Genomic DNA, 22,207 nt, shown 5'->3' on the forward strand with positions numbered 1-22,207 from the left:
AGGGCTCGGGTAAGGGCTATCAGTAGGAGACTCCCTGAGCTCCTTTGGCATCTGATTACTACCCACTGCTAGTAGTCCAGGCTGGCAGTGATGATATTAACGAAAGAGGCATCAGGGTAATTACGTCCTTTAAACTGCACTCATGATGCAGGAACATCATCCAGGCTCACCAGTCAGTTCCAGGAGGATTCTGGCCAAAAAACAACTTTAAGAATTAGCCTAGTGCTTATATATTTTTGTTGTCTGCCAGATAAACAATGTGGGTTGTAAAAAATAGCTTCTCTATATAACATTTGTGGACTGCATGCATGCCATTTTCTGTGCTGATATGCTGCATCCTGATGACTGTACAGTCACATGCAATCTCTGAAATAAGAGGAAATTATCTGAAAATTATGAAGAAGCACTCAGGGAAATTATAGAAACAAATTCAGTGAATGGCACAATGAAAAGTGTAGTATTTTTCTGCTGTAGTTTATATGCTAAATAGTTTACTTCTGCAAGTGCAATTAAAATAAATATAGATTTTTCATTTATTTTGTCATAGGCTGAGTACTACTATGAGTTCCTGTCTTTGCACTCTTTGGATAAAGGCATAATGGCTGATCCAACTATAAATATCCCTCTGCTTGGAACAGTTCCTCATAAAGCATCAGGTTTGTGCTGTTGATACTGTAAATTGTGCTCCTGTAAAAATATTCTACAGTCAGTAAAGTCTATATATTTTATTATGAATTGCAGTTCTGAAGTTTATTGGTAAAGAAAAGCTTGACACAGTGCCTGGCACTGAACAGTTTGTGAGTGCCTTGCCTGAGTACAGCAGCATATTTTGTCTGAGCCAAGTCACGTGAAGCTTTTATGTGTAGATAAATCAGCAGAAACTTGTGCAAAATTGTTGTATGAGATTAATGTGTATTAATACTGTTACTTAAGTTGTGAACTTTTGAAAAACAAATTCTTCAATCACTATGGGAATACTTATCAAATTCTGCAGTTTCTGGATGTTTTACTCGGTTGGGGTCATCGCGCATTCAGCTGGAAGGTACAAGTTCTAGTTTAGGGTATTATAATTTAACGTTTTTCCCTTAGTTGTGCGTTCTTCATCCTTCACTGGAGTGTATAGCTCTACAGCAGAGACTGAGCCCAAACCAATGTGAGTGTTCCAGAAGCACCACAGCGCATAGGGAGCTGATTGGAGTAAAAAACCTTTCTGTGAGAGATTACTGAATCCCCTTTGGTCTGAAGTGGATGAATAACAGTTTATGTGATCTGTTCCAGGTCTCATACAGGGTAGTCTGTGATAGAAAGGCAGAAATGTACGTCTGGGTGACATTAGTATCTTAGTGATCATGGTTTCATGATTGGCCTTCATGTGGGATAAAATGGGAAAGAAATGAGGGATGGAACAGGAGGATTGGGCTGCAAGTGGAGCACTGATATGCAAGTTTACATCTTTGACTGGTCTTTCTTCCTTTTCTCTCTTTCAATGGATAAATTCTGAAAGTCTGTGTTTCTTATCCTTCATTTTTGGCATTTTGGTAGAATGGCATTAAAGGATTGTTTCAGTACAACTTTTCGCTGTGACACCTGAATTTAGCGTTAATGATCGCTCTCTTCATTCAGTATGGGTCAGAAGAGTGGTATTGAAAATAGATTTAGGTGAAAGGTGCTATAATATTTGTACCACAACTGCTGCAATGAAATTGTTTGCAAGCCTGATAAATGTCAAGTGAAGACATTTAAAAGCAACTAAAAAGCCATGAAGGACAAGTTCATGTTAAGCATTGTTTCCATCTCCATGTAAAGCAGGTGACATGTGGGAAGCTCTGCACTCAGCATCTTCAAATACAAGCTAGCTTTTCCTTTAATTTTTAACTATGTAGAAAGACTAGACCAAAATTACCCCTTTCTGACTGTGTTTAAGAGAACATAATCTACAAATGCAGGGAAGCCAGATGAGATCTCATAGTTGCAGTTGAAGGTCTGGTAACCATCACGATGGAAAGTCTGATTAAAGCCGAAAAGAGCTTAACCTCTTGGCAGCACTAGTACCTCAGTTCCAGAATGAATATGGGCAGGGTGATGCAGGTTGACGTGTCCAGGCTGCTGACACAGCACTGCTTTGTGCATTTCATGCAGTCCTCCCCAGCACACTGGTCAGGTTCAGGACACCTCCTCTCCCTGCTCACTGCTGATGATGAGACATTAAAAACATTAAGTGCTGAGCATCTAGAGGTGCTGAAGCTCTCTCCAAGCTTGGTGGCAGAAATTGGTGCCTTCTTTGGGTGCAACATCATCTCTGCTCACTCTCCCATGCTAGTAGAGAGGGTCAGTGGGCTGCAGGGTTGTGCATGGACTCCCACTCTTCTCCAGACCCTCATGCCTGCTTCTACTGGAATTGGTCATTCAGAGATGTCCCTTAATCAGTCCCACCCCTGAGATTCCAGGTGGCTTTTGGTGGTAGCTTTGGCATATTCTCCAAGTAGGTAAAGCAATTGCCTGCAAACTTGGAAGGCTGTGCAGACACACAGAGGGAACCTGAACAGAAGCAAAAGTCATGAGCTCCCAGAAAAAAGGGGATTAAACCTGCAATGAATGAATGAGTGGCTTTCTGACCTGTCTCCTCAGACCTGAGCCCTAAGAGATGTATTCCTGGATTTTTCCCAACACATTTAAACCCACAGCCAAATCTCAGAAGAGTTTAGGGACTTGCTACCATTTCAGTGAATTCTAGGTATGACTATAGTGCCATCACTAAATGTCTACCACATCTTCTTTCCCATTGCAATTTGCTCAACTGAAATACACATATCCCAACATAAGCACTGATTTCCTGCACTTGTGCTGTAAGATTATTCCAGTTTTGTCAAGAGTAGCATCCTCTCAGCACTTATATTGAGTAAGTTTTGATGAAATCAGTAGCTTATTTAATTATTAATTGCAATATCCAGTCCAGCAAAACTTATCTAAAGTAACTTTTTTCCAAAAATATGTAAGATGTTTTTGCAGAAGTCATACAAGAGCCTGAAAAATTTAGACTCAGAAGTAATCAGTGCAACTTGGAAAATTAAATGTAGGCTTCCAGCTTCTTAGATACTTTGACATGAATAATTGCCTCATCTGCAAGCAAAAGTATGTTTGTGTTAAGATTGCGGTGCTGTGTACTGTTGGGGTTATATCAGTAAATGAACATAGGCTCTTCTGTCCTGCTGTACTTCTAGTCCTGGAGCCACCTATGAATAAGGTGATCTGTGTGTCTCTGTATTACAGGTTTTCATCAATGGCAAACCTCTAAAACTTTAATAAAATTACAATTCTTTTTTTCAGTGTTTCAGTGTATGCTTTTATATGTATGTAGACATATATGCATGTGAATGTAAATATTATTGTTATTATTATCCTTTTAGTCGTTCAGGTTGGATTTCCTTGCCTTAGAAAACAAGATGGGGTTGCTGCATTTGAAGTGAATGTGATCATAATGAATTCAGAAGGCAATATTATTCTCCAGACCCCTCAGAATGCCATCTTCTTTAAAACCTGTCAGCAAGGTAACACTAAAGAGAACATGCTGGAATGCTGTTAGACCAGGTCACTTAACTGTCTTATGTTTCATTCAGGATAAGGGCCAGAGAGATGGAAATAAAGCAGTCACACAATGTGTAACAATTGTGAATTCTGGGCTGTTCTGGCTCTGTCTGTGCATTTGCTGTCCATTTACTACATGTTTACTAACCCTTTTCTGACTGAACTCCCTTGGCAGACTGGGTTGGAGACATTTGTCCTTCCTCCCATTCACTGCTCATCACATCAAGGACATTGATAGAGCTGTGCCATATGACAAGCCCCTGTTAGCAAATGATTTGAAGTGCTTGGAGGAGAGCTAGTCTTGCAAAAATAGGCTGAGGTTAATGTTTTCAGAAATGGCAGATAATTTGGAGAACTGAACTTCTGGGAACCGTAGTGGAGATGCTGTTTTCAATTAATACTGTCAGTGCCTTAGTTCCAACTTGGAGCCTTTAGTTCTTTAAGTCTCAACTTGCACATCCAAACTGAATGCAAAAATTCTAAATCAGAAAATTTCTGCAAAAGTTGGCTTTACCTTCTCTGTAGCTCAGATGCAAACTCTTGGCTTTGAATACAGATAAGGTGATGTGGTGAAAGTTGGTATTCAGCACTTGCAGCAGAGGACGTGCTGGTAGAAGAAGGGCACCATGAAGTTAATGTAGTGTTTGCTTGAAAAGGAGAGCACTTGTTTAATCAACCAATCTGTGCACCATAAACACTACGTAGTAAGACTTTCTGGATTAATTTGATACACCATAAACAACTATAATTATCACTTTCAACTGATGCTATGGAAATTGAAAAATCAGTGTCTAAGATAAGACAGCTATTCCATATCATGTGCAATTGTATCAAATTAACCCTTGACAGGGCTGATATAAAAAGAATGAGATTTTTACTCTTCTCCTATTAAATCTGTGTTCCCAGTCCCACATTTTCTTTTCTGTGCTCTTTTCTTTGAGCAAATTGGCAGTAGTGTGGCTTCACAGAGTGAGCAGCAGGAGCTGTTTATTCTTTGAAACCTCAATACACCTAAACAGCAAAGCTGCTTGTCTCTTTTGAAGCATTGCTGCTGCCAATTAGCCCAGAGAAAGTGGAGGAGGGGGAGAAGAAATGGGCAGAGAAACAGGAAGGAAAATGGAGGTTTAAAGGCAGCAAAATCAATCAGATCCCCTGTATGAAGTTGTGTGTCTGATTTAAACACAACACAAAACGTTTTCTATCTTTTTGTTTTCAGTTCAGTTCAAAGATACTGAACTTAATAAACTTTGGAAATAGCATTGAGGTATTCTAGCAGGGACAACAGAGTTACAGGTCTGTATTGTGGAAAACAGTGGCTTAAACAGAAAGGTCTCAAAACTCAGTTTAGGAGTAGCATTAATCCAAGTTAGCTTTTTTGTGTTATTAGTGTTACCATTTTGATATAAGTTGTTATACTTAACAATTTAGCAGTATTACATCATATGGCCTCTGAGGAAAGCTGGGGTTGATTATTGTCCCGGTCCTTTGTTCCTGGAGCCAGCTGAGAGACACAAGGATGATTTTCCAAACTCCTGAGGTATGCAGAGGAGGTCTCCCACCTTACCTCTTCCAGCACATACTGGGATAATTCCCATTTCTGCCCTGTGTCTGGTAAGGTGTACATCGCAGTGTTTTGGAAGAGGTGCTGAGAAGGATGAGCATGTCTTTACCAATTGGTATTACAGTAAGGGTGAGTTTCCTTCCTCTGAAAGACATGATACATGGTGAGAAGTTCCAATTCCTCCTGCCAGGGCCTTGGTCACTGTTTCCAGTTCATAGAATCATGAAGGTTGGAGGAGACCTCTAAGATCATCAAGTCCAACCATTAACCTGCCACTCTGCTGTAACACCTCACCTAAACCCTATATGCCCCAGTGTCAAATCCAGACACCTCTTAAACTCTTCCAGGAATGGTGACTCCATCACCTCCCTGGGCAATCTATTCTAGTGCCGGACTGTGAAAAAATTTTTCCTAACATCTACACTGAATCTCCACAGTCTCAGTTTATGATGCTTGCTTCTAGTCCTCTCATTGCAGGCATGGCAGATTGGTTATTCTTAGTTATTCTTGGCCATACAGAAAGGACCCTGCCAGACGAAGTTAGGGGAGCAAGGGACAAATTTTGTGGGAGAACAGAGGATTTGTTGTGGCTGAGAGGTGGCCACACAAAAAAATTATATTTTCCTATTTTTCTCTTTGAAACCATATGTGTTTAAGCATGCATTTTTTGTAATGAATAGCAGCTCTGCCAACAGGTGCAAAGAGAGAAGCATTTCCAGAAAGAGTCCTAGAGTACAGAGTTGGAACACAGTAAGACCAAAAAGCCTTTACTACTGTTACTACTGCTGTAAACAGCTTTACTTTCAAGGCTTGTTGTTCTTCCTCAGAGTTTTTGAATCTTGTTACTCCCAGTGTCACACGGCAGAGCAACAAAGTGAGGAGGTCATGCCTACTACTGGTCACTAGTGATGTTAAGTTCTTCTAATGGAAGTACACAGCCTCTTCTGCCTGCCTTCTTCTCTGTGAGGGATCTGGGAAGGTATTTTTGAGTGATTGTTTCTCTACCCAGCAGCCATGTTTACACAGAATTCCATAGGATTTGTTTTAGTTTGCCTCCTGTTCAATGGACTCTGACGTTTTGATGGTGGTGGTGGTACCCACCCTGTATAATCCTGCCAGTGTTGCCAAATGCTTTTACCAGTGTTTTATCAGTAATTCAGATATGAATGAGAGTTGGACGATGATATAAGACCATTGTGCAGGAATACTTTCATCTTCCTTTCTGACCTTCTTTCATTCAGCCTTGAAGCTTACTCTTTCATATGAATACAGATTGCGTGACTTTGTCACCTCACTAGTAACAGATGTAGTAATTAATGCAATGCACATAGCAGTGTAGTCTACTTCAGGCTGCAGAAATTGCAATTGGTTCTGCATACTGAGGGTTGTCTAACCAGCCATGCAAGTTGCACACTGAGTTGCCTGCTCATTTTCACACAGAGAAGAAAGTACTGGATTGAGCAAAATATCCACATTGCTCATGCACTTACAGAGCAGCAGAGCAATGAAAATACACAGTCTGTCAGCAAACACATTGCATGTTTGAACACATGATGAACCTCTGTTTGTAGGCTACTAAAAAAGAAAATAATTTCTCTTGAAGAAGTCTTAGCAGAATTTCCATTTCTTCAGCATTCATCTGTCTGTCAGCAAGTATTTTTACTGTGGTGTCAAAGAAATATATTGATCTCACTGAGAGCTGGCTGACAGCTGAAGTGTATAACATTTAATTAAGATTGTTGTTATGTTTTCTGAAGCGGAGTGTCCAGGGGGATGCAGAAATGGAGGATTTTGCAATGAAAGACATGTCTGTGAATGTCCAGATGGATTTTATGGACCTCATTGTGAGAAAGGTAATTTAAAAAAAAAACTCAACTGTCTTCTTTACCACGATCTCCACAAAACTGTATCTCATGCACTGTAGCCTCTTCTAAAATTAAGAATGGCCTGTTCTGAAGAATTCATGTATTTTGAGTCCAAGCATGTAAGAGAATTACTGTTATCATCCATGGTCTAATGGAATTATGAACTGCTTACAAAAAAATGTTTTCTCTCTAAGATAATGCTTTTAAGAAAAACTCACACAACAGCTAAGTGATCCAAAATCACAGGGAATCATCTGGCAAAAAGATAAAATTTTTCTGCTAATAAGGACTATCTGGGAAACAAAGCACAGGACTTTAGCTACTCTGCATTTGTTTATTTGAAGATAAGATCTAATTTGTAGGCAGGCTGAAAATGAAGACTGAAAGCTGAAGGAAAGCATTTCTTTTTCCCCTCCATTAGTGGCTAATAGCCCCAAATGACATTTCCAGGAAAGAAGGACCAGGAAATCGGTGTGATTTGGCAAGGAAACTAAATCTTCTTCCTGACTCTCCCTTCCTTCTCCCCCAGTGGCAGTCCCTCCTCGAGTGGCTGGAAATGGAGCAAACCATTCCCACAGGCATCTTACTCCAATACAATCCTTGACTCCCAGATATTCTGACTACATCAAAAATATTAAGTACAAGAATCAGGGACTGTTCTCTGACCTAGAGGCCAACTGGCACAGCTTATGTTCATATGTTTATTAAACTCTTACCCTCCAACAAACCCACTCCGAACTCCTTCTTGGGAGGAGCCTGTGGCTGCCAGTTGTCCCAGGACCATGCCCAGGAGGGTTTGCTGTTTGGCCAGGGACAAAGCTGAACCAGGAATGGCACCAACCATTTCCCAAGATGGATGGTCTAGTGTCCCCATTTGGCCCCATTCTGTTTATAACTCACTAGTATGGACCCAACCTTGCTGCATGTACCAATTGTGGGCAACCACAAAATGAAGCATTCCCCCCTAACATGCCTCCCTGAAGAGCCTTGCGGGGTGGCCACAAGGCAGAGAGGGCTTGGCACAGCACAGGGGCTCCAGATAAGGCTCACAGGGTGCATGCAGGACAATTTGGCCGTGCAACAGGCTTCCCTAGCCTAAATTAGGTAGCCATTCTTATGCTTAGGTATGCAGAGGGAGAAAGGAAGGTTCATTGTAAAGCCTGCCTGGAGCCCCACTGAGTTACTGACTCCTCTGAGACAGTCCTGCCTGCACAGTCGAAGCCCCAGAATCTAGTTATAGAGAGGACTTGTCTAGAGGGATTTTAAGTATCCAGAGAGGGTACTTTGCTCTCCCCTGTCTGGTATTAAACTGTGCAAGAGGCAATTGCTGCTTACATACGGAACCAGATTTGAACTTAATTTATCCTTCAGTTTTTAGTAGCGCTGTACACAAATGGCCAGATACAAACCAGAGATGTAATAGATTTAACACACTAACACAGGCACTCTGCAAAAGTGACTTGGCACAATCACAGCAGAAAGAAAAGTAGCTTAGAGAGTCAATGCACTGTGTATTTAACTAGCCAGTTGCTATCACACCTGTAATATTTTTTCTGCTCTTTCCACTCTTCAGCACTGTGTGTTCCTCGCTGCATGAATGGTGGACTCTGCATTACACCCGGCCTCTGCATCTGCCCCCCAGGGTTCTATGGCATCAACTGCAACAAAGGTAAATGCCAGATGAAACCCCCCAGGTTGCATCCAGCAGCCTCTCTTTAGTCACTTGTGGTAGTTTCCTTCTGGGAGTGGATTTTGGAAATTCAGGCAAGGAAAAAGTAAGTGAGTTAAAAAATTTTGTGATCCTTCAAATAGATGCTCTAGCACAGCCTGAAAGCTGTTGGAAGAATGTAGGGATTTGCAGTGCTTTTGTAGCTGGATGTACAGGCATCCATATACTCCAGCTTTTTGAAGGGTAATTTAGATAACTGCTTCCACTGATCCACTGAAAGCTGTGGGAGAAAAAAATAAATCTCTATTTGAACTCTAGTTTCCTGTAGTAAAATTAGTTTTACTAATTCTTTAGTACATTAATGTGCTGTATCTGGACATATGAAAAAATAAGCAGGCTGTTCATTTTTTGTTGCTGCATTGTGGCTCATGAAGGATAAAAATGAACAATCTGTTGTTCAGAACAGTATTTTGGAACAGTCCAACCTACCATGTAGAAAAGAACAAGCAGTGTCTCGCAGAAATATATCACCTGTTCAACGCAGAGCAGAATGTCTTGCTGCATTCATTGTTGCAGAACTGTATGAAGTAAAGACTGAATGCAATAGGTCCTAGAGAACTTTGAAGTCCAAGAAGGGTCCCAATACTTTGCACAAACTGTTGTTATCAATGTCCTCCTGACTTTTATCTAGTCTTCAGACTTTTACCACTTTCAAAGTGCACTGGAATGAAATGCTCCCAGTGTTCTGAAGGATTAATGGGAATCCCACCTGTCTGGTGAAAAGTCACATCTAACACAATGCAAGTGATTCAGCAGGCGAGAGACAGAGCATTTGCATCTATATCACCACACAGAAAAACTTAAAAAGGTTTCTTTCTAGTCAAAGTATTGATTAGGAACTGTATCCTCTTGTAGAAGTAACTTCCAGTCCTAGGTTGTGCTCGTTTTATCAGACACTGGCAGTTTCAATAGCAGTAGTACCTTGATCCTTCAACAAAATTTACATGTGAGGATTGATAAAGATGTAACTGTCTGTCCTCAGGGAGCTCATTGCTGTATTATTCACTTGTCTCTTTCTGTATTGACTTGTATGTGTGCCTGTGTAAAGCATTATGTAGGAATAAGTGCATTTCATTCATTCTTTGTAAATCAGAAGAAAAGAGGCTAATCCTACTTTTTGAAACCTACTTAATGTTTATTTATAATGAGCAGCAGAAAACACGAGGTCCAAGTCAGACTTTGTTCATATTAATGACTTAGCTCATTCCTCTTTTATTTGTTTCAGCAAACTGTACAACAACCTGTTTCAATGGAGGGACGTGTTTCTATCTGGGAAAATGCATTTGTCCTTCGGGCTATGAAGGAGACCAGTGTGAAATTAGTGAGTAGCATTTCTGTGTGCTGGATTTCACTTACATCTACTTCTTTTAGTGTCAGTGTCTGAATGATGACATGCAGCATGCTTCTGCTGGGCTCACAGCAAGGGTCTGACACGGCAGTTTGGGACCCTCAGAGTCAGATATCACATGCCTCCAAATAAACCTCCTACTGAAAAGTTTGATTGATTGCTAGAGTGTCTCATCCCCGGCCTTGTTTTCAGGCTTGGTAACAACCCTCAAGCCCTAAGTATGCAAGCAATACCCTGTGACAGACAGATGTGCTGCTGTGCCAAGCCTGTGTGGAGTAACTATTTTCAAACATTACAGCAAATCACACTTGGGTGTAGGAGATTAGGTTTTTGCCCACACTTCTGAAAGGTCAGCTATAAGTTGGAAATGAAAGGGTTCGAGGCAAAAAGAGGACTGAACCATAATAGCTGAGACCTTTCATGTAACATATTAAGTTGCACTCAACAGGCAACTTGAGAATGTACAACTGAATTGTTCTTTATTTTTTTTAATGCTTTAGTGTTTTGAAGTTAATAAAGATTTCCCCCTTGATATAAATTCAGATGACATGCCACAAGAACAACAGTGTGGGTTTCCAGTGGGTTTCCCTTTGCTTACATCAAGTTCAAATTTCACACTCTGACAGAACCCCTTTTTTTCCTTCAGTCCCCAAAGTTAACATTGTTCACATTTTTCAGACGAAGATTAAAGTCCCATTCAAAGAGAAAAGCATGTCTTTTATGTCAGTGGTGGGTTTTGGGGGAACAATTCTTAGAAGTGATATTACAAGATGTTTACTTGAGGGCAATCAATTTAATTCATCTGTGTGAGGAGCTGAAGCTCATTGTTGTCTACTGCTGCTTAGGGTAGGTGCAACTGCTTTGACTTGCAAAGGCTTACCTGTGAATCTCAAATTAAATTAATTAAAATACAGGCAGTAAACTAGTTCTTGTACAAAAGAAAGAAAAAGAATTCCAGATCACAGTATGCTGAGCTAAACTGGGATCATGTCAGTGAGAGCAAGGAAAGCTGTGCACATGCCGCAGCTCTCATAAAGCTGGCATGGCAGTTGTTAGACCATGAGTGACAGCTGCCACCACCTCTGGACTCTGTACCAGTGCCAGCACAACAGTGAAAGACTGCAAGATTTGCTAGATGAGGCTTAGAAACACCAGAGGAGAAACACAACTCAGTCTTTTCTGAGATGCAGGGCAGATATATTCAGCCATGGTGGGTCTTAAAATAACAAGAAGAGAAAACCTTTTGACAGGCAGAAAGCCATCTTCTGAACACTACAAGATTTTGATGTGTTTCTTCTTTTTTTTTTATTATTGTGTAAAGGTTTTGAGTGCTTATCTAATATTTGAATCACTCTGTAGACGCCTGGGAAATGTACTGGACTCAGTCTACAATACTAGCAAGCATTCACAGTCTTCCAGATTTTTTCTAGCTATAGGTATGCATTGTCTCTAATTAGTGTTTCACTTTGAGTCCAGAGAGTTTTATTTTGGTTTTGATTCCTCCCTCATTTTTCACCAACTGTTTTCTTGCTTTTTCTGTTTCTCAGTCAGTAACAGAGTTATTACTCTTTCCTTCATTCTGTGACAGTATATGAGTCCAAAGTTAATGAACATTGCTGAGTCAAATGCTTGCCTAATACCACTTGGTGCAAGTTGGTATCACACCTTTTGACCCATGTTATCCAGATTTACTTCAAGAACTAGGAAAATGCATGAATTTCCTTAGCATTGCTCCTTTCAGTCATTAATTACTTGAGATGCAAGTGCTTGCAAATTAGAATACCTAAAGATTCTCTCTCCAGAGGCTTCTGCAGGGAAATTGTGCTTTTGCAGAAACTCTCCTTGTTTGTTCCATCAGCTGTTTATGAAGCTTGTTTCAGAGCTATTAAAATAATTGTATACGTTAGGAACAAGTGCTTCCTTTATATCAACAATACACACATGCATCATAGTAGTCTGCAGGAGCTGAGGGCTAAGCAAGTGCTGCCTGGGGTGTTGAGCTCCTAAGGGGACAGTCTGTGATCATGAAACAAGATTTTCAACACAGCAAGCCAGTGTTGATGCTCAGATTATCATGTATGGGTCTCTGATAACACCCTTCTTAAAATAAAAAAAAAAAGGGAAGGAAAGGAAGCAGTTTGCCACCCCATGTTCCAGTTTTTATTTGCTCACAGATTCAGGTATATATTAGTGTAAATCTAGGAAGAGCATTTTTTTTGCCTCTTTTCTGAAGAACCTGGAAAATGTAGTGGGATTAGAAAAGATGAAAAATGGTTTGGGGCAACAGTGAGAAAAGCTGCACTGGTACCTTTGGACCCCGAGGTGGCAAGGGAGTGAGGGTGCAAGTTTCTGGTGGTCTGAGAGTGCCCAGCAAGGTAACAGTGAGCCTCCTTCAGCCTGGGGGTGACTGAGCTCATGGCTGCTGTGGACCCCTTCCTAGAGATGGGTGAATTAGGTCAGTAATGCAGGCAACTTCTAACAAGATATTGACAGTCTGGTGATGGGACACTTGACGTCAAGTTTGAGGAAGGTCCTTGGTGTGAGTCATAGCCAGCAAGAACTTGAGTGTAGATTTCCTCTACCAACATGGACCTCCTCCATCCCAGACAATCAGGGCCAACCCAGCCTTCCTACAACAGTGCCACCAGACCCAGCCTCTGCCTTTGGCAAAGCATGTACTTAAGGGAAAGTAATTTCCGGGCCAAGAGCCTTGAAAAATGTCTGCCAGTTTTAATTACTGTAGCAAAGTTGCTCTGTTCTTTGCAAACAGGAAGGAAGGACATGCTTTTTTAATGTGCCTTGTTTATGAGCTGCCATGTGGAACATCCCTCATTGCACCATCCACAGCATCATGGTGATCCACAGCCTCTGTTACGAGCTGACAAGTCCAGCCAATCTATTGTCTGCAAACAGCGGCCATACCTGTCAATTCCTGAATATCTTACTGCTCTCAGATGCCACCAGATTTTCTTCTACTTGTGCCCCCTGGGATTGGATTCTGCTCTTTGCAACTGCAGAGTCTGGCCAGTGCTGCCTCCCCCATGAAGGGTGAGGAAAGCAGGAGGCAATGCCGGTTGCATGGGGGATTCTGCAGAGTCAGTGTGGCACAGATCTGGGCAGAAGCTTCAAGGTCACACGGGCTTTAGCCATGCCAAATTACTGTCATATTTTCAACGCAGAAGAATGCATAAAAATTGGAAGCACAGACTTGCAGCAGAATCTTCCTGGTGGATCCATAGTGCGCATTCTTACATCAGCATCTGATGAGTTTTTCAGGTACAAGGCAAGCTTGTCAGACACTTTTCTCCAGTAGGCACAGGGGACAAAGACTGTTTCTGTATTTTCAATTTCTAGGTAAGTGCCATCAGCCCTGTAGAAATGAAGGCAAATGTACTGGTAAGAATAAATGCAAGTGCTCCAAAGGCTACCAGGGAGACCTGTGTTCAAAGCGTAAGTACCAAAGCTACTCCATCAGTCCTTGTTGTGGGAGTATCAAGCTGGCTGTACAGCATCTTTTTTACATAATGTCAGCATTAATTGTTTGTTAGCACTAAGTGTTGTCAAAATATTTCAAGCTATTTTACTTTCTGGAATACAACATACACCAGACTTAAGGAAATTATGAAACTAGAAACATTTTTTTCACAAGTCTCCCCACAGTCTCTTCTGTAATCTGAGTTTCTATAAAACAGCAATGTGTCAGCTCAGCAATAGCAGTTTAGTAATAGGGAAATGCTTTATAAAATGTCAATACGTTGCCATGTTAAAATCCAAGAACACTTTGTGAGAGTGGTTCTGGTGGATGCTCAGCTCTGCTGTTCAATCTGAATCTCTCTGCCAGAGGCTGAGCCAGACCTTGCAGGCAAAGCAGGGTGTGGACTATTTCAGGGCTCTACACACATTCAGTGCTAAAGGCACAGATTTACTGTGAAAGCCTCAGCCTGTGCCAGGACCAACCCGTTGTGTGGAACAGCAGGGAAAGCAAATGCGTGGCTGTCTCCGGATGAAATGTCAAGAGGTCAGGCATGTGTGCTTGCTTTTTTACAGCTGTCTGTGAACCCGGCTGTGGCCTGTATGGCACCTGTGTGGAGCCCAACAAATGCCAGTGCAAAGAAGGCTGGCATGGGAGACACTGCAATAAAAGTAAGTGAGAAACAAACCCCAAGAATCGTATCCGATGTCTTACACAGCCAATGCTATACAGAAATTATTGTTTCAAGGGCCTTTCCAGCATCATTAATGTTACTGCACTCCATTTCTTCTAATCTTTAAGCCAAACAATAAAACAAAGATTTTCCAATACTCCCTAATTTTAACTACTTTTAAAAACTCCGAGTCATTTGAAAGTATTTTACCAAGATCATCTTTGTATTAAAAATTCCCAATCTGGTATCCATCAGATTTCTAGATGACTTTGTATGTCTTCCACCCATAGTATGGGAGGGATCCAAGTTCTTCAGTACTCCTCAGTAATATCATCTAGCTTTTAAATGTTGGTTAAGTATTTCTAGAAATAAAACTCTGTCAGGTTTTAAAACTGATTAAAACTTACAAGAAATGAAATGTCCTTTAGAAACTCTGGGGAAAACTTTGAGAGTTATGCAAGATTTGTGTTTAGCAGCTTCAGAGTTTTCTCCTCTTCCCACCCATGCACTGCAGCATACAAAATATATTGTCCCAAAGCAAAGTTGAATGCCTCAAAATTAATTTTTGTTGTGCTTATTGGTCCATTTACCATCCATTGTAGCAACCGATCATTTCATGGGGGTTAAAATGGTACTATAAAGCTATTTGAAATACAGTTGGGTATATCCAGAAAGAACTTCAGATTTAATTTTATATTTTGTGTGCAACAGTGCTGTAACAGCAGATCTTTATATGCTCCCATGAGGTATTAATGTTTATCACTGTTAGACAGCTATTCACATTTAGTGTTTTATGTGTCAATAATAAAAAAGTTGAAAAATTTTGCAGCTATAAAACCCATTGGTCATAAGAAATGTGAACCTTACACTGCAGCATCAACTGAATGTTCTTTTCTATTAAAAGTTGTGATTTGTATCACATCAAAATGTATTAGAATATAGTATTTTCATTAAAAACTGAGTGTTATCTAACTAAAATGGATTTTACTAGGAAAAATAGGTTCAGGGAGTCCACTTTTCTGTTGTTAGGTAGTGGATTTGTGTTTAAGTATTTATGCTATTTTCTGAAGGAGAAATACCATAAGTTATGGTTAGAAAAAAGAAATGAGCCAATATGAACTGCAATTCAAAAGTTTAGTATAAACTTTTTCTTTCCGTCATACTCTTCTTACAGAGAACTCAGATACCAAGTGAAAAAATGCATACTGTAGGTAATCACTCCATAGAAGTAATTATCTGTACAACAAAGCCAAAACTCATACCTGCCTTGTGATGGGTCAATAGTCACACATAAGTTTCAGCTCCAAGGTTGCATCCTTCATTACTCGGAGTTTGGGTACAGTCCTGCTGTGTTTAGTACTGCAAAACTCTTTTTGTATTCAGCAAAGAAACCGAGAATAGGACATTTGGGTAAAATTCACCCTCATTTTAAGTGTCCATGTAAGGCTTCCATTGCATATACATGTGCAATTCTCTTTTCAACTGAAACCAAACATCTCCTGGTCTTGAGAGGAGATTTATAGTTGATTTGACAGACTTGATTCATATTACATCAAATGAATGGCTCCCTGGTAAAGCTGTTTTCTTAAAAAGAAGTGGTTAAAAATTTGAATGGAGGGCTCAGTTTTTCAAGTCATTTCCATGAGCTTGAAGTAATGAGATGGGTAAATGAACATGTAAAGAATTATGACATAATCCTTTGGATTCTGTTTTTATTGTTTGCTTTCATTTTCCACAACAAAGCAGCTCTACTAAGCCTGTTTCAGACTGCTTTTTTTTCCTCCTAGGTGTTTATGGTCACTGCTGTTCTTTCTCTTTGCATTTAGCCATAAACCAAAGCCCAGCTCAGGTAGCTGGTGCAGATTCTCCCTGGGGTGTTGCTTATGCCCCATCTTAGAGCCTGTTGCTGGCAGATCATCATGACTGTCACCCACCTGGCATGGTTGGTGCACATGTGAACCCAGGGCTGAGTGGCAGCCTGGATGTGCTTATAGTCCCATGGGCTCCCTGGCCAGGTGAGAGCATCTTTCTGCCTGGCAGGATCTCATTCGTCCCAGGGGGTAACATAGAGGCATGAGTTCTTGTGTAAAGCATAGCAAAACCCTTTGTTCAAATGGAAAGACTGTTTCCACTTGAAATATTAGCTGTGGATCACAAGCCTACTTCTGTGGATTCTTTTCTCTTGAAATGGATAATTTTCCAGGATATGGAGCCAGCAGTCTGAGCGCCTTGAGGCCAGCAGGCAGCAAGCACAGGCAGCACATGCCTTCACCAAAAAGGGCCGAGGAGAGGCATGTTCCACTGGAATCCAATTATATCTGGTGAACTCCAACATCTGAAATGGTTCGTGTTACACAAAGTTCATAGCCTTCATTAACCTCTCATGGATTGAATGTTAAAATGCTGTTCATTACAGTTAAGATTACTGGCTGGAATTTTATTAGCTTCATTATAAACCACTGAGCTGATATTTACTATTCCTTTTAAGTTTTATAAATACTTCTATAGCATGATTATATAGGCTGCTTCTTTCAGTGCTTTGGATGGTGTTTTGTACTATACTTCAGTCAAGTTTAAACTTCCTGTTTTGATTATATAGGTGCAAATATTTTCCAAAAATTAAGTAACAATTCTCAAGCAGAAAACCTTGTAGAATCTTTTCAATGACTACAGATCTAATTTGCCTAAGACTAAAGGTGCATTTTACAAATTTTTACAAATGGTGTACTTAGACTTTTCCCTAAGAAAAAAAATAAATAAGTTGCCTAATTTAAAAACTGAATAATCCAATTTGATGTTATTTTTGGACATAGAGTTTTGTCAAGTACTGTGTATTAAAAATACACTGCAGTGCTGCCATTTAACCAACATAATATATTGTAAAGAAAGAAGAGCTGTAATGTATGAACTTTCTGCATCAGCTTGAAGCAATATAATATATTGTAAACAAAACAGCTCTTATGTAATAAGCTTTTTATACTGATGGTTACGTATAAAATAAAGATGCTTCTTTAGTTTTTCGAGTACTGCACTGTGTGTCCTGCTGCAGTCTGTCAGCACTGGGTTGGGATGATGGCTTTTCTAGAGCGTCCTCAAAAAGCAGTGGCACAGTGGGATTTGTTTCTCTGACTCTGCTTTTAGCCCCACAGCTCTTGAAATATATTTCAGAAGAGCAGCTTCTCATTGTGCCTTTGCCAAGGAGGGGATAGCACTGAAGGCCAGGTGTTTCTTTCCCTGCACTTGCCCTCCACCACATCATCTGTGCCCCCTGACACTGCCAGCCAGTCATGCCAAGCCGTTGTGCCCCATTCATAGCACCTCTGGTACCTGGGATATCCTTCTGGGGGCTCTGGCCATGTTCCCTGTTCAAGGGTGATGCTCCCATGTCATGTTGTGATCAGACTGTAGTAGGTTTGCGTGGTTCTCCAGGCTAAACACCCCCAGCTCCCTCAGCCTCTCCTCATAGTACTTGTGCTCGAGTCTCTTCACCATCCTCATTGCTCTCCTCTGGACCCACTCCAGCACCTCAATATCCTTCCTGAACTGAGTGGCCCAGAACTGCACACAGTACTCAGGGTGTGGCCTCACTAGTGCCAAGTACAGGGGAAGTGTTTATGATTAAAGAAGGAGGTCTGCTGAGCACATCTCGATGGGAAGAGGAAAGCAAAATATTATGTTTCTTTCTTACTCTGCTTCCGCTCCTAGCAAAACACATTTCTTTTATATGTGTCCTCTTCAGCATTCCAGAAAATAGAAATGGAATAATTACAAGGAAAAAAGTGGCTAATTGGGAGGTATGCTTTGTCCGTCACACCCAGCAAAACTAGGGTCCCAAAAAGACAAGCTAATGAATGTCCCTTTGAAAAAAAGATGGGGGGAGAGGGAGGGAAGCTTTTAAAAACCTGGCAAGCAATTTACAGTAATTATAACCTCATCCATTATAAATGTCACCTTCCTATCCATTGTGTAACACTCAGGTTTCGTCCTCTTTTAAACAGATAGTGATACAACACTGCTATTTCATATATCTGAAGCTTTAACAAAAACAAATGATTTTGCTGTGAAACTGAAGTGCAGCTGCTGCCTCACTGTTTTGGATCTGAAAACACAGCTACATGGCACAAACTCAGCTTGACACTTTTACGGGTTGTATTTGGAGCCTTGAAGCACCTTCTGCTAAACATGTGGAGGTCTGTTTGACTTTCAGGCTGTTCTAGGTCATCTGTGTTAGCCAAGCCCTGGAGACTGTCCCAGACTCAGAGCCATCTCGAGTTGTTTGATCCAGCATGCTTTTCACAGTTTAGCAGAGCTCTCCCTGCTTGGTTGCCCATCTAAATACAGAGGAGAGCAGCAATGAGAAGCTGACAGTGACTTTCTTCCCTTTCAGAGTACTGAATCATTGCTGACATGAAAGGGCAAGAGAGGACATCACAGTGATGCTGATGGAATTTTCTATGACAGAATTAAAGATCTTGCTATTAAAGGGGTGTGGCACTAGTTCGGGGGGGGGGGAAATCTGCTTTCAGTATCCATATTTCAAAAGAGATCTTGGAAAATTTATGAGAATTGAGAAGAAAGTTGCAAGAGCTATTCAGAATCGTAGAAAAGTGTATGGCACAATGAGAGACTTCAAACGAGTTTCAGGAGGACTGGCTGAGCTGCCTGAAACACTCCCTGCAGCTAGAAGAGAGGGCTTTCCTTCAGCCCACACACCTTCCTCACCAGGAAATAAAAAGCAGTTTTGTGCCGGGTAAGTGAGCTTGACCAGCTCTCCATCACATCAGCAGAAGGGAGGAGGTCTTCAAAAGGTATCCCAGCCATGTTCTTCAGCTACTTGCAGAACCAACTGCCCTTTACAAAAGTGCCTACTGGGGCTGACAAGTTGAATCTAAAGATATTTCAAATGGGATCCAGGGTACATGCTATTGTCATTGCAGTAAGTAACTATTAGATTTTACCTGGGACTGAGGCAGATTCTTCATCATCTGGTCTTAAATGCAGGGCCTTCTAAAAGCTACATTATTTGCTAAAAGTTAAGTTGCAGGCTTCATGTAGAAATGGCAAGGTTTTGGTTCCTTCCACACTGTGGTCACTTAAGCTTTGGTCTAATAGCTTGCTCTGGTCTTAAACATATAAAGTGGTGAATAACCCTGCAACTGAGACCGAGTCCTAATGCAGGTATTGCATTTATGAGTGCCTCTACAGTTTCACTCCAGAGGTGAAGGAAGCTGAATCATTTAAGTCACCTACTCACTCACCTTAAGTCATGGTGAGGTGCTATTCATACACCAATACTTGGTCATATGGCATGACTTCAGCACTCATGGTCATATCAAACCCTAAAATGTATAATTGAAGAAGAGGAGTCTTTTTTATTTCCTTCCCTTGTTCCTGAAGTACAGTTTTCACTGTCCTGTGACAACTATTTCTCCTCTGCCTTTCTCTATGTGAGAACTGGGGATTGAAAAAATCTATTGTGGAGGAGTTTTGAGAAACTCCAAAAATTCACATTATTTAAAAAACAGGGACAGACAAGAGTTTGTAAGGACAAAGAACAGCAGCATGTCTGTGATACAAACCTTTGTAGAGGCTACTACTTGGGAAAGCCCACAGCAGAATGAATGTCTCAATATATTTCAAATGACATTTTTTAACAGATATGATCACAGCTGTGTGGCCTTCACTTTTCTGGATACCAAATGTGTGTCACAGGGGGTTACGTGATTGCTCCTGTGTATCTTGGCATGTTGAGTTTTGCAGTCCTGGCTCAAATCCACCCGGGACAAGTGTTGCCTTCATTTGCTGGCAGATCATTCAAGGGATCTTTCTGTGCAAGTGACAGCTGAAAGGCATTAAATTGTACAGTAAATCATTTAACTGGAACCTAGAATGTGTGAACATTGAACCACAAGCTCTGACAGAAGAAAATCAGAATTTATTTTGTGTTTTGAACAATTTTAACATTAATTGCCCAGTTTAACCACATATAACAAGTATAATCTGCTCAGTTTTCACCAAGGTCTTCAACTGGATATTATATACCTCTGTGGTGGTTTCCTCTAATTATTTGAGGTTTCTTACTTGGGAATTCTGTTGTTAAAATGAACTTTATTCTCTTGAAATGTGACAGAATACTAGCTGGGGAAAACAAAATCTCTCCACACAACAGTTCAGGTTTAACCACATATAACAAGTATAATCTGCTCAGTTTTCACCAAGGTCTTCAACTGGATATTATATACCTCTGTGGTGGTTTCCTCTAATTATTTGAGGTTTCTTACTTGGGAATTCTGTTGTTAAAATGAACTTTATTCTCTTGAAATGTGACAGAATACTAGCTGGGGAAAACAAAATCTCTCCACACAACAGTTCAGTTCAGATCTGATTTCAGCATGCAGGAACAAATGATGAAAACAGACAATCTGGGATGAACAGCAAGAAAGCAATGACACTCTTCACTCCTCTCCTTGAATTCTGCACATCTTGGAGAGGGTCTGCATTTTAAATTCTGGGTTTCAAGAAGTGCTTCCTCTTGTCAGTTTTGTTTAAATAAAAATATATTCTTACAGGGGGAAAAATAGCTTGTTATGACAAATCAGCATTTTCTACAAGAGCTAATCATTGAAAACTCCTAAGTCACTGTGTTCAGGGGACTCATCCAGCATCTGGTCATTTTGTCTTAGCATAAACTCAAAAACACAAGCCTTATTCTGTAGTCAATGGGGATTAAGCCAAGGAGAAAACCAGAGGCTGAAGGACAGGGAGCTCTGGGCAAGCAGAAGACAGATGTTAAAGGGTGACATGCTGAGGCCATCCTGGGAGCTGTGAACAGAAGCCTCTGCTGGCAGGAAGGACAACAGGCACTTAGCAATTTACCTGGCACTGAAATACCAGGTAGTTATTATAGCCATTAACAGCTTTGCAGCCAAATTCAGCCCAGCTTTGCATTTGTACAGCCATCTTAGAGAAAGCCTTGGTTTGAGGGGACATCAGTGTGCTGCAACCAGCCTAGGGCTTGGAAAGAGGTGATGGCATTGAGGCTGGAGCATCCAGTCATCTACTTGCCCATCAGACTGGAGTCCCCAGGACCTCCTGCTGCAGGAGAGATAGTGCACTCACAAATGGCTGGTGCTATGCAGAGTTTCCACTTTCTGCCCAGGAAAAGTGCTCACAGAGACCAGGCTGCCTATCCCTCCTCTGGCTTTTCCCGCTCCAGCCATTTCAGTCCAGAAGTTGCAGCTTCTGAGTAGACAGAGTCCATTCACAGTCACTGGGCTACCAAACCCCTGAGCTTAGTGACATTAGTAACCAACTCCCAAACTACAACAAAATCCACAGGAACCATTCATCCCCAAGACACCACTTGAGGAAAAAGTCTCATGGACACAAGAGTGCCAACATGACCCTGCTCCAGTGGCCCCCAGTCTCTGCCATCACCTTCACCTTCTCCATCTTCTTCTTGCAGATGGACTCATTAGTACAGCACAGTAAGTAAAGACCTCGGTTCCACATAAACACCCATTTCAGCAGAGCCAAGGTACACGTATCGCTGTAGTTCCTTCCAGCAGCTGTCCTCCAGCAAATAGATAATTGGTCCCACTGTGCTCCCAATGCTCACTGGACAGCAGCACCCTACCACCACCCTACTGGACTCTCCAGCAGTCCTGACCCCTAGGAAAGACACCCCAAGTGCTGCCATGTTGCAGAGCAGAAGAGCAGAAGGATTCTGTCTGTGTGCATCTTTGGTCCTGGAAGGCACTGCCAGGCTGTCCACCACCACTCTCACAATGGTGGAGTTTCAGGCTTTTCAACTTCCAGCAGTTTGGATGCCTCCTGTGTTTGAAGCTTCTGGAACCACATCAAACAGCCACAAGCAAAGAATGTTGTTGAGGATTTATTCAGCCTGGATATGAGTGCTGTTGATGGGAGAGAAGGGAATAACAAAGATTTCTCACCCACCATTGTGATCTACCC

At 41.2% G+C, this 22,207-nt stretch overlaps 1 protein-coding gene across 1 annotated transcript; it reads left to right on the forward strand.

Annotated features, from left to right (window-relative positions):
* Nucleotides 1–552: 552 nt before the first annotated feature.
* WIF1 (WNT inhibitory factor 1) lies at nt 553–17,256 on the forward strand. Its single transcript, XM_009071445.1, has 8 exons — nt 553–656; nt 3,408–3,548; nt 6,904–6,999; nt 8,585–8,680; nt 9,966–10,061; nt 13,443–13,538; nt 14,136–14,231; nt 16,437–17,256. Exons 1-8 carry the CDS (start codon nt 599–601, stop codon nt 16,556–16,558), a joined length of 801 nt encoding a protein of 266 aa, XP_009069693.1. The 5' UTR covers nt 553–598; the 3' UTR covers nt 16,559–17,256.
* Nucleotides 17,257–22,207: the final 4,951 nt, after the last annotated feature.

This window comes from Acanthisitta chloris, unplaced genomic scaffold, assembly GCF_000695815.1.
Source record: "Acanthisitta chloris isolate BGI_N310 unplaced genomic scaffold, ASM69581v1 scaffold23853, whole genome shotgun sequence".
Classification (NCBI taxonomy): Eukaryota; Metazoa; Chordata; class Aves; order Passeriformes; family Acanthisittidae; genus Acanthisitta; species Acanthisitta chloris.